This window comes from Lutjanus erythropterus, chromosome 16 (genome assembly GCF_056507025.1).
Source record: "Lutjanus erythropterus isolate fLutEry1 chromosome 16, fLutEry1.hap2, whole genome shotgun sequence".
Lineage (NCBI taxonomy): Eukaryota > Metazoa > Chordata > Actinopteri > Lutjaniformes > Lutjanidae > Lutjanus > Lutjanus erythropterus.
Genome location: NC_139332.1, coordinates 13,726,117 through 13,739,372, shown reverse-complemented (window position 1 = coordinate 13,739,372; position 13,256 = coordinate 13,726,117). Strand labels below are relative to the sequence as shown.

Genomic DNA, 13,256 nt, shown 5'->3' with positions numbered 1-13,256 from the left:
TTGATAATTCTTTCTAATCATGCAAAGATTTGTTTGTTTTTTCCCTTTTTACCGCTCGTCCCTTCCCCCGCCCCAGTGGCACGCCTGCATTTACATTTACCTGCTTTGTGGCATTAGCTCACTAACACATATACAACTTTTAGAATTGCTGAGTATGTTTTACTGAAGTGGGCGAAATGTGTTTTTTCTGTACAGAGCTGATTGCTGTTCCATTGATATCTGTTGTGTTAGGAGATTTTTGTTCCTACTTCTCCAGTTTAGTTGTATAGTTTTCTTTCTTGGTTTTCTTTCTAGCCAAAAGAAAACATTATGTGGTTTGCTAGTTAGCCAAAAAGTTAACAAAAGTCATTGTTTATTAGCTGGCTAAAATACCAACAACATGTTAATGTCACATTGTTTGCTAGCTTACTAGTATGTTAGTTTAGTTAGCCTACTCATGATAGCTCAAGAGAGAAATTTGAATTTCTCTTCTTTGATAAGACCAAATAATAGAAAATTTAGAAAAACATATAACAGCGCAGTAGGGAAAAAAGATACTGCCTGGCAGCAACTGGAAGATTGTTTTAACAGAAAAAACTGGAGTGAAAGAAATAAGATGAGTTGCATCATAAAATCCAACTGGGTTCAGTTTGTCCCTTAATTTTATTTGAGGTACTTGATAATCCATTTCAAAAAGGCAACCGAGTGTAACGTTCTGGTGCAACGTAATTCAGTTTAAATCTGATTAGAGCAAATACTAAACTGAGGTTTAAAGAGAGGTTTAAAGTTAATCTTTAGTAATTTTAATAGTTTTTTTTACAATTTGATGCAACATAATTTAAAGTTAAACCGTGATTTAATCCAGTTTAAAAATGAATCCTTTTGATGCAATCAATCTAGTGGCCCTCATTTTGTTTTAAACAATGAAACCAAGTGCTTCTTTATCACAGGGCTCCAAAGGAAATGCCGGGACCCCTGGACCACAAGGACCTGCTGGCGTTGGAGTAGCAGGGCCCCCGGTAGGATATAAATGCATCTTTTTGGATGTGCATGTGGGCATACAGTGTCACGCTATTATATTGTCAAACACTGTTTCCTATTTGCTTTTTAATCCACAGGGAAGAGACGGAGCCACAGGATCTCAAGGATTGCCAGGAGCTGATGGCCGACCTGTGAGTTGTCCTGTCCCTTTATTGTCTTAAACATTTGCATGCTATTGTACATGTGCATCAACAATTTGAAGAGATGTTAAAGAAATTTCAGTTGCAAACTTGAGTCGTTGCCTCTGTGTTAACGTCTGTTCAGAGTTTTTAATTTTCTTTGAGCTTCTTTGGGAATTGTCCTTGATTTAGGCATCATTTGTAACCAAGGATGTCTGCCTCGATCCATAACAGAGGCAATGTCTGCTCCCATCTCGTCCTCTGTCCCCTGATCTGCGCTCAGCTCACTGCCCCCGTGAGCTTTCTTCTGGAACAACAAAGCAAGAGTAACTAAGTGTTTGTGTGTGTGTGTGTTCCTTCTTGTGTGTGTGTGTGTGTGTGCTGTCTCCTTCTCTTGTAGGGATTTGATGGAGCTAAGGGGGACAAGGTAAGTCTACCGTTTTGTTTGGATGACGGGATCTGGAGGGGTTTGAATATAAGGGGGTGGAACAGATGGTAATCGCAAGAGATGGTTCAACAGCCCCCCACCCCACCCCTTCGCTCGCGTCATGCACGCACGCACACATGCATACGCTGACACACACACACATGTGCTCACCTGCTTCGGGGCATGGATAGAGTAGCAGCAGAGGTGACGACTGTACTGTTGCTGGCAGATGAGAGGAGTTTCAGGGGCCTTACGAGGGAGAGTGTGTGAGACTATTAATTACCGCATTCATCAGAGCCACCAGTCCAGACTGTCTCGGAGAGGGTGGGAGAGATGAAGAAGCGGTGGAGGCACCGCTTAAGGGTCAGGAGCGGTGTGAGATGTGGGACAGGAGCCTACAGATATAGAAGGGGGGGGGGGGGGGTTGGTATGAGCAAAATAGGTAGCAGTTTGCCAAGGATTCAGAATCTTTGTTCAGTCTATTCATACAGAGTCTGAAGCCAACAAAAAGTGTTTTAGCCATATGAACATCAGTTTAAGTGTATGCTATATGCAGAATATTTTCACCACTTTACCTTTACCTTTTCAAAGTGGGATCCATCATTATATAAGTCAAATTTCACTCTATCCAAACCAACCAAACTCCACAGGCTTCAGTTTAGTTTACCTTGCAGAACATGGGAGTTACTGGCTTGATCAGTTTAATTGTTTGTAGTGTCTAAAAGACCTCTGTGCTGGTGCCCCACGCTGCTTCTCCTCAATGGGGCAGTGCTGCTCATCTACTGTCGCTAATACACTGACAATCGATAAGTACCTCATACAACCCCACATCAAGTAATCTGAACTATGCCTTTCACTTCGCAGAGTTGTCTAAAAAACATTAAAAGCATTTCATCCCCTGCAGTTCTTAGTGTCTTTATGATGCATGAGATTTCAGGATTTAGCAAAACTGCACAAAAGCTCAAAGAGTTCTGACTTTCTTACAGTAACCAGAGTCGTTTTAATGTTGAATGAGGACTCGCTTTTGCAGCCTGTGCTTAAAATTGTGCAAAGAGTTTCACTTTAGTCTTTTTACGGCCCCTTTTTTTGATGTATATTTTAGGGTGAACCTGGAGAGTGCAACTGCAGCCCAGCGCACACGAGCGTAGGCGGACCTGTGAGTACACGCACACGGACGCACACTCACAAACAAACTGAAATAGACACATGTTGGCATAAAGTGAGTTTAATCTAGAGAGTTGTTGCCCCTCAACAGGAATGTGAATACACATTGACTTTTTAAACACACCCTCAGAGGGTTTATTATGGCTCCACAGGGGACGTATTGAGAAAAACATTCATGCCAAGTTATTTCCCAAATTTGCTGTTATTATTGTTAACTTCACACTGTGTGCTTTCTGTATACTCTGTTTGTGCTAGCACCGGTGCTGCTCTGATTTTGACTACTTTTGCCTTCCAGGGAGCTCCAGGAGCTGTAACAAGCGCATGGCAGCCAGGGCCTCAGGTCTGATCTGTCAGCCACCCGTCCTGACTGATAACTTGGGCTTTGTTTACAAGCTTTCTGTCTTTACCTTGCAAAGTTTCCTCTGAAAATCACAGATTTCTTCAACTGTTTTTGACTCTGAATGTGTGATGTCATTTGCCATCATGTCTTTGTGTGATACAGGGCCCACCAGGTCCTCCCGGTCCCCCTGGCCCACCTGGGCCTCAGGGTGTTATTGGAATCCAAGGACCACAGGTGAGAGACAGACAGTAGGGTGGCGAGTGTGTGTGTGTGTGTGTGTGTGTTGGGGGGGGGGTCTCTTCAGTTCAATTCAGTAGCTGCTGCATCAGCTTGGATTGAACTACAAGCTACGTAGGATGTAGGCTTCCGGCTTGATAGTTTGGGGGACTTCAGAAAGGCAATGCTTTGACATGCTTTGCAACTTGATGGGTGAATAAAATTCATAACATGCATGTAGTAAATAGAGCGACGTTAGATACTGAATGTGTGTTAGTTTGGTTTAAAATAGGCTTAGAAAATCAGGATCAAATAATGCACTAACCACCCAGTGCTTCAAGCTTTAACCCTTGTGGGAAGCAACTGAGCAAGCTTTGGGAATGTCCGTCAAGACATGAACAGTTATTTGAAGGTCCTGTTTAAAATCTGAATTTCAAAAAACATATTGCAAAGTTAATTTAAAGTACCAGTTTGATGCATTTTTAAAGTCTGTAATTCGAGCAGACCTTCAAATAAAGTGTTGCTGTGATCTGTGTTGCAAGAGTCAAAGGTGTAAGAAAGACATGAGGAGTGGTGATGGTAACTGGAGGGTAGAGGTCATGTCTTTGATGAGGTAATATTGCAAAATGCAGATATACTGGATTTTGTTTCTTCAGACCAGGTCAGATTTTGAGATTTTTCTTAGAGTTTCATAAGACCTGGCAGAAGAAGGAACAGGTTTGATCACTTTGAACCTTTGACTCTGGTGGAGATGGGAGTGGCTATCCCTCGATTGGCAACAGACCAGTTCAACCTCAGTTCCTTCTTTCAGGGTATCCCTGGAAACGACGGGATACCGGGGAACCCGGGTTTGCCTGCATACATCGTAAGTAAAATTAGAAAGAAAAGGAGGAGAGGCGGCTCATATCTATTGATTTAGGGCCTTATGTATAAGTGATGCAAAAGCACAAAACAAATGTATGTCAGTAGGTGGTGTTTATTAAACAGAATATCCTGTAATAACTTTACATACTTTACATAATTTACTTAGATAACTAGGTCACATATTGTTCATTTAAGGGGCAAATGGATGAATATGATTTCTATCAAAATTTGGCACAAATTTACTTCATAAATCAATTATTTCTAACATTTTTAAAACAGATAATAAGTGAAAAAAACTGATTTCTTTGGCTCTTCCTAGTGTTCTTAATGACGTTTGCAAGAACCGTGCCTGAATGAAAAAAAAAAAAAAATCAGAGCCAGTTTCAAGCCAAAAACTTGTATTTGACATGGGAATGACTCTCATTCTTAGGTTGTCAAATATCAACCGGTCGCGTTAAGTGGCGCCTGTCACCTGTCTCTCCACTGCTCTGCTCTGTGTGTGTGTTTAATCCATGGATGAAAGCACGCAGAGCAGTGGAGAGGAAGGAAGAGAGAGTAGACACCACGGTTAATAACAGCAAAACATTTAGCATGGAAGCTGGCTCTGGTTGGTTGTTTTCAATCAGGCATGCTGGATTCCTGCAGATGTCATTAGGAGCATGAGGAGGACCCAGCAGAACCCAGGGCCTTATTACTGAAAAAAAGCGTTTGCTGTGTTTCAACGTAAGTTTCAGGAATAGGAAAATTCCTATCTTCCTATTACAGAAGCAATTACATGTCTTGTCATATATCAGACCTCATATCTTATCTTAACTTAAGAAATCCTAACTACAACTGCAAACTCAACTCTTCAGTCAGCACACACCCTGTCTTGCCTGTATTTGTGTTTAGACTTTACATGAGACTGCCTGTATCCATGACAACAGCTGTCTCACTTCACTTCATCGGCTAGATAGCTTATTATAATCAACAAGAAGAGACAGGCATTCAGTATGAGCTTCAGGGAAACTCCATGTTTTTGAGAGGTTTTCTTCCCAATTATCAGCCCAGGATAAAGATGTGAATCACATCTATCAGTCGATAAGTAGCCATTAATACATGGTCCAGGAAAATTTAATTGTCAGGATATGATGTGAGTAGCCTTTCACTCATAATATTTCATTGCTAATGTTCCATGTTTCAACACTAATTTTGTTATTTAGGACTGGGTTTGTAGGACTCTAGACTTCTGAGAAGAAATTCTTTGGTTACAACTGTTCTGTAATAGCTAAATGCTTATCCTTGGGTAAGACAGGTAGATTTTTTTTTTTTTTTGATTGATTGAATACAGTTAGGAAACATGTTTTTGTAATACCAAAAATCTGAAAAGTCATCTTGAACTGACAGAAGATAGAATTTCAGACTTAGTAAGTTTCTGTAATGAGGCCCCTGATTTTCAGGATATAGCGCCAGTTTCTGAAAATATGACAAGAGGTGATATATAGAAGTACCCAAGTCTAGCTTTAAAATGATTTACATACTGTTAAATCATAAATATTGAGCACAATCACTAGTGTTGTACTACTGAAGGATGCTGCTGATGCCAGATCAAGCACAGGCCTGGTTCTGTCACACAATATGTTGATATCTATTCATGGATTGCTGTGGGAGTTGACATAAGGCTTGTGCATATGCCTGCAGATTTCGTAGTGACTGAGATGTATTACTAGTAACATGCGCACCAACTTCACACAGACAGACAATATGCATATTCAAAGTTCGTGGACAAAGCCGGTTTACTTAAAGTAAATGCAAGGACAACATCAAACGGGAGAAATGAGCTGGAGGAGTGTTGTTGAACTTATCTGTGGATTCTTTTTGATATGGCGTTGTTTCTTTCAAGTCTGCTGATGGCTTAATTTCATTAAGGGAACATCGATGCTGATCTCCAGCCAGCATTCAAGGGGAACTTCACCTTCAACATGGGAATTAAAGCAGTAGTTGACTGGAGGATCTGATCTTATAGAAACTCCCTGCAGAAAGTGTTGATTGTTTGCGTCTTAAGAAACACCTCTGCTGTTAAAGTGACTACAGAGTGTTACACATTAAAACAGTCATGGTCTGAGTACTGTATTTTAATGTGTCTATGGTGAATGGAAGACATGCACAGAAATTAGTAGTTGTACTGTAAGCTCTGACCTATTGCAGAATTGCTAAATACTCTTTCACGCCATCAGAAGTTTGACTACAGTGGAAAAGTTGGCACCATCTGGCCTCTGTACACTCGTTCACACACGTCCGGATTAGTTTGGCCTAAGTTTTGGTAAATAAAGCCATCAACACCTCTTTTTCTTTCGTTGTTCTGCCGGTATTATGTCACTCACAGTGGCGGCACCTCTCAACACCCTCAAACACAGCTTTGTCTTTGAAGCGTGCTGCTCAGAGAAATCACAAAGTTGGCAATTTGCAGATCCTTTCAGAGGGTAGCAGGAGTCAACGTTACACACACAGTGACATATAATTATAGAGAACCTTCTTTCGAGCAAGGCCAGTAACAGCCAGTAGCATGCAGCATAAAATAGCCTTTCTCGCTAATGGCTCCAGTTTGAACAATGTCAAATGGGATTGTAATGACTTTGAAACCAGGCCAGGTGCTATTGACAGATTCTCTCAGTGGAAAGGGTCCCACTGCTTTGACAGGGTACAGAGCACCTTTCACAGTAAATGTGACCGGGCTTGTAGAGTGAGCAGTTTTATTTTTGAACTTCCTATAAATAGACAGCATGACTCCACTGTGACATTTGGTTTTTTATGTGTACTTGCACATGTCCAGTCTGTGTGTTTGTGTGGGTGTACAGTATGTTTGAATTTTAAACTTTTGTGGCGCAGACTGTTGCTCTCGACAGAAGTTTCATAAGTCAAAATGAGTCCTTAGATTTTGTTGTTTCTCTGCTGTTGATCTGCTAAATACACTGCAAAGACTAATTGCAGTTAACACGCAGTTGTCTCTGGTACAGTGAGGGTATGAGCATCAGCTGCTATATCGTAATATGTGAATTAAGTTTGATTTTTACACAAAATACATTATAAAATTGAATTTTAAGTGGGGTAAAAACAGACCAGGGTTTATGTAAAACGCCATTAAATGTTCCATAACTGCAGTAGTGGAGAAAGTACTCAACCCCAGTACTTGAGTCAAAGTATAGATACTCCTGGTTAAATATTACTCAACTACAAGTGAAAGTTGCTAAGTCAAAATTTTACTTGAGTTAAAGTATTAGAGTACTTGGTTTTAAAAATATTTAAGTATTCAAAAGTACAAATTACAAAGTACATTTTCTAATATTAATACATTCTGTATTGTTTTCATGATGCATTTACAGAAGCTTGTAACTCTCTGAAACCATCTAATGATGCACTGACCTGCTTGTAGAATCACTCTGCTACACAAAGCCTATAGAAACACCTATAAACACTTCAGCATAGAAATACAATCAAAAACAAAAAGGACAGTTATTGTCATTTTCTGATGTAACTGTATTAAAATCACATCATGAAAATTAGATTGAAGCTAACTGTAAGGAGTTCTCCAAGTCTGTTAAATAACAGATTTCTTTCTGTCTTCAGAGGCAGTATATATACATGAATTATGCTGTATTTTTCACCACGATAAAAACAATCCAACTTTAAAAGCTTAAGTACAGTACTCAAGTAAATGTACTTTGTTACTGTCCACCACTGCGTAACTATAGAGTAAACAGGCCTCTTGGATGAGGACTGAAATGTCCTCAGTAATTTATTTTGTCTTGACAGTGCACAGACTGAGAAGGTGCTGCACAGGCATACTGCTTCGAAAGGTTGTGACAGTTTGTACCAGGGTATTTTTTTTACAGCCTTTGGTGATAAAGTGAAGTGTGTTATTTCAACACCTCTCTGACAGAAACAGCAAGTTGCAATACAAAAATTGTGTGCAATTGTATGAAAGGACAAAAATAGAAGATTTAAATGTTACCATTTCATAAAATGACAGTGACATTAAAAAAAAAAACAACCATAAGTAGATAAGAAGAGCTGATACTGAAAATGAAGTGTTCATAAGAGCAGTAGGCTTTTCTCACTGCAGAGTTTTGACTTATTAAACTCTGCTGTTGCTAATAACTTCGATTATGGCTGCTTTCCATTTAAAAGGACCGCTCAACTTAAAATCCAAAATACACATTTTGTTCTTGCCTATGGTGCTATTTATCCATCTACACTGTTTTAGTATGTGGGTGGGTTTTGGAGATTTCAGCCGTAGAGATCTCTGCCATCTCTAAAATATAACAGGACAAGTGGCACTCGGCTTGTGGTGCTCAATGCACCAAAAAATATATTTGAAAAACTCAACACCAGCGTCTCTTTGCAGAAATTATCACCCAGAAGTTTCATGTCGAAATTACTTTTATTCCACCAGACTACATAAACCAACTGTATCGCAGCACAGAGGGAAGTGAATGAAGAAAAGAGTTCCTCTAACAAATTTTATGTCACATTAAGCGCCACAAGCTGAGTGCCGTCAAGTTCCATTATGTTTGAGAGAAGGAAGACATCTCTAGGGCTGACATCTTCAAAACTCACACCAAAACTATCTTGATGGATAATTTTGGGGTGAATTGTCAGTTTAATTGTGCCAGTGCCTGGGAAACGTGCTGTGAGACAGGTCTCTTTCTAGACTATATACTGACAATGACGCTGCTTGCTGATTTGTGCAGTACACTAAGTTTTTATGTAAGAAATTTAAAAAACCTCAATGGGCGTCAATCAAACTGCAATTTATAAAAACTACTGCCTCAATTTCAGAAATATACCAAAGAGAAAACAAAATATTTGTATGATTTCATCCTTAATAATTTGCTGCATTACATGCATACATGAGAAGTTAGCCTTCTTTATGTGGGCTTTCTGGCAGAAATGCTTTAGGAAGTAAGGTGACATTGTATAAAGAGCGACAAAGTCTTTACCAGGAGCAGGTTGTGGTGGACGAATGACTTAATTCCATCAAGCAGACTAGGATTCAACTCTCATATGAATCTTATGGTTGACTTATTATTTTTAGACCTAGCTGGCTTATTATCCTCATGTAAAACAAAAGTACTTGGGTAAGTTTAGGCTAACATCTTACGTTTTCTGTACATTGCATGGAGGTAATTGTGTGTACATTTCATAATCTTTGAATGCACTTAATTTTCTCACTTCTTCCATGTTAATGCACAGACATATCCTCTTTTAAAAGAAAGTGCCTGGTAGTTTTTTTTTTTTGTGTACACAGCTGTTTTTGTTATCCTAGTTAGAATTATAATCAAGGACTCAACTGGTACCAACTTTTCTTTTTTATTTTGAGTCATAAATACGCACGAAACTCAAATTCCCTCTCAGTGTTAGTAGCAATAAGGTACGTAACATTTAATTCAATTTAGTCTGATGTTATATTTGATCTTATTTGGGGTTGAAAGTGTGAAGTTACAGCACTGTGAGCTGTATTTGGTGGAAAACACTGGGTTTGTTTGTGGAATAAAAGACCTGATTTTGGTCATCAGAGGTCCATAATGTTCAAAAATGAATATTAACTTTATTTCCACTTCCCTGCCTCTTCTGTAGAACCCGACTGGACCACACCAGCTGCCTCAAGACTCTTCTGGAGGAGACAGCGTAAGTTCATGAGTGAAAATGCAATTTGGGGAATGGGGGTTTTATTTTACTCAGTGACTGTCCTTTCTGTTTGCCATGCCAGCGTTTGGCATGAAAACTGTTGTGTGCGTGTTTCCTTCAGGAGGGCTGTGGTGAGGGCTGTTCCCAAGGGTTGCCGGGGGTGCCAGGCATGGCTGGTGCCAAGGGAGAAAAAGGAGACGAGGGGAAGCCTGGTGTAACCCCCTTGGACAGCTGTGACAGGGTGAGACTTTGAGGGTCTGGGAGTTTCTTGCCAAAAGAGACATTTTCAGCTCAATATTATGATTCTTCACAATGAGAATCATAAGAAACGTGACTAATAGTCCAGTCACTGCGTTTGTTGTTGTGGTGGCTTGATGAATGCAAAATGGCAATGCCTCATTTTGCATCGGATTCAAGTTTGCATGGCTCGATGTGAGAGGCTGTCAGTCTGACGTGATGTGGTGCCAGCAGTGAGGCATTACTCTGATATCTTCTTCTCTCGTCTGCTTCCAGTGTTTGGAGAGACTACAGAGAGAGCAGGCGACACAACCAGTGGTCAGTTGAGATCATTGTCACATTCAGTGTTAATTTTTCATTTTTAAATTTATTTTTAGTCTCAGTCACTCACTGAAATTTGCAGCTAGTTGAAGTTACATTTAATTATTTTCCTTTTGTCTTGTTTTAGTCAAGATTTTGTCAGCGGAGCTTTTACTTCAATTTTAGTCTGATTTTAGTCATAATTTTCAGTTTTATGATACCGTAATATACTTTACTGAAGGATATTTCTCCTGGTTGTAGAACTTCCAATGAGAGGTAAGCATACCCTGATCTGTGTTCAGTCATCTTGTCATGTGTTAATGACACATCATTTCATATCATATATGAATGCATTCAGAAGTCATTATTGATCCATCATTATTGGCTTTCAGATACTGATAATATTTTTTACCTGACAAAGTTTTAGTAAATGAGTGGTAAAAAATGTGTAAACTGCATTGTTAAAGCAGAGTATTATTATCTGGGAAACATCACGTTTATTCACTTATTGGCCTAAAATTAATTTTAATGTTTACGGAATGAGTTGGTGTCTGTTTTGAGTAATCTTTTAGACAGAGTACATGTTTACTGTGAGCTTGGTTCTGTTAAAGGCAAAGTTTGTAATATATTTACTGTAATTATTTATTATAAAATGACCATGATATGTCACCGGAGATTAAGGAAACACCCTGAATCAAAATACTCGCTTCTATAGAACAGAATAGAAAGCCTTTATCATGATTGTACATCAGATATAAAACATGATTAGGAGAGCTTCTGATCAGTGCATCATTATGATCAGTATATGATTACATGATACAATGATATATATGATTACATATGATACAATGCTACATCTTCAGTGACCTTAGAAATTTCAGTTCTAGGCTGAAATAACTGTTTTGGTTTGCACGTTAATTAGTGTTCAGATTACTACCGAATGTTGACTGAATGAGTGTCTATGAGTGTTTATGAGTCTTAAGAAATCACCCATAATCTTTTAGAGGGAGTAGATGTTTGTAACGGTTAAATTGAGCAATATGTTAATGAAGTCTGGCAGGTAGTAAGGCAGGCAGCCACTGAACTCCAACTCCAGCGTGTGTATGTGTGTATGTCAGAGCAGTGGGCTTTTGTTTTCAGGATGACAGGCTTAACTTTCCATTGACATATAGCTGACATTTATGCATAACAGCTGATCGGCTTCCAGTGTAGGACTCATTGTCAATCATGCACTCTTCCTGCATTTCTGCAGTGTTCCTGCAGCCTGCCTGAGCGTGTTCATGTCTGGAGAGGAGGCGGTGGGGGGAAACAACTCGCTTCTACCATAGATTGTATATTAAATAGGATTTAAGCTTATTTGATATACCATCGATGGCTTCGGTTTACTATTAGGACTGCAGTACTCATTTTTGGTCATACTGCTCCTTTAAATTTGACAACATGATCACGGGGCAAAGCAGTGTCCCGTGAATCCACACAGAACTTTTTATATTAACATTAAATTAAGTCCTAAAAAGGAATAGCATACGTGTTATTTAATCAGTCACCGTATAGATATTTACAGTGGCAGATACAGCAGGACGCTCTGTTTTCACACGTGTTTGAATTTGATTTAGTGTTTTTCTGCACATCTTAAGTCTACGAGGCGTTCCATCCTGATTGGGAATGATTGATCAGTCTTTCTTTCGGTTTGAATATAAAAAATAAAAGTGTCCACAGGTGGTCTCTTCTCTTTCTTTTCTTCCTACCTGACAGACCGCTGTCAAGATGAGACATGCACTTATTAAACTAGTTAGATTTATTAGTGCTCTGAGATGTTTATTAGCCAATAGTTATCGTTATTTTTTATTTACATCGTCACAAATTAGTCATGAAATAAAATGATGTCACAAATACTTACTAGTAGTAGTAGTAATAATAATAATAATGATAATAATGATACTGTACGCACATTTACTGGTATTTTATGTCTTTGCCTCATAGGGTGATCAATCCTGCACAGGAACACCTGGAGCTCCAGGAGTGCCTGGATCACCAGGAATGAGAGGAGAGCCAGTGAGTCGATGGCTGTTTCTCTCTTGTGCATAGTGTTAACTTGATATGAGATAAGGGTGCTCCGATTGATCGGTCACCGATCAGTATTCATTATTGATTAATAGGTTGATCGGTGGTCTTTATAAAGTTTGATCAGAGAATTGTTGTCAGCAAACTCAAGCATACTCTTGTATAATTGATGCCTGATCAGAGCACCCACAAAGTGAGAGTGTATGTTTGTCTATATCCAAATGACTTCTTCCTTTTTCTTTACTACAGGGTACACCTGGAGAGAGAGGCCACGCTGGAATACCAGGAAACATAGTGAGGATTCAACAACATATTTCCCTCTTGTTGAACCATTTTAGACCCAAGCTCAGCTTTAACTCCCATAACGCTCATGTATAGTGGAGAAATCTGAATATTTTTGCCACAGTTTGATTAAAGACATATTTTCCTGTGAATGGCAACACTTAAAAGCTGTAAAGGTAGCCTTTTGTGTCCGTATCTAAAAAGTTTTCCAGTACTTGAATAATCTTTTTCCAACTTACCACTCATACCAAAATCCAAAAAATGCTTGAAAACTACAAAGTGCATTCTAATCACTGCCTCACAATAGCTTGTCAGTACTTTTATAAAGGAGAAAAAAAAACTTTTTTATAACTATTATTATTTTAGGCCAGCACCATGGGTTTTTTCTGAAAACTTAAGATTTGAAGTGACTTTAGAGGAGCCTGTGTTTGACACTTTTCATGATTTCACAGCACCCCCTGCAGGTCTCAGTGAAAATGTTGCACACTGTGGCCCATCACACAGCCTCTTGAACAGTGATTTACAGAAACACAGGATCAAGTTGGAACCTGCTTTA

General features: G+C 39.2%; 1 protein-coding gene across 1 annotated transcript in view; it reads left to right on the top strand.

Moving 5' to 3' along the window:
• The window catches only part of col16a1 (collagen, type XVI, alpha 1), a 105,724-nt gene that overhangs the window by 72,059 nt on the left and 20,409 nt on the right, over positions 1–13,256 (top strand). Inside the window, 12 exon segments of the mRNA XM_084738713.1 lie at positions 930–998; positions 1,098–1,151; positions 1,540–1,566; positions 2,669–2,722; positions 3,026–3,070; positions 3,233–3,304; positions 4,098–4,151; positions 9,767–9,817; positions 9,939–10,058; positions 10,331–10,372; positions 12,338–12,409; positions 12,668–12,712. Of these exon segments, the coding sequence (XP_084594839.1) occupies positions 930–998; positions 1,098–1,151; positions 1,540–1,566; positions 2,669–2,722; positions 3,026–3,070; positions 3,233–3,304; positions 4,098–4,151; positions 9,767–9,817; positions 9,939–10,058; positions 10,331–10,372; positions 12,338–12,409; positions 12,668–12,712 (705 nt within the window).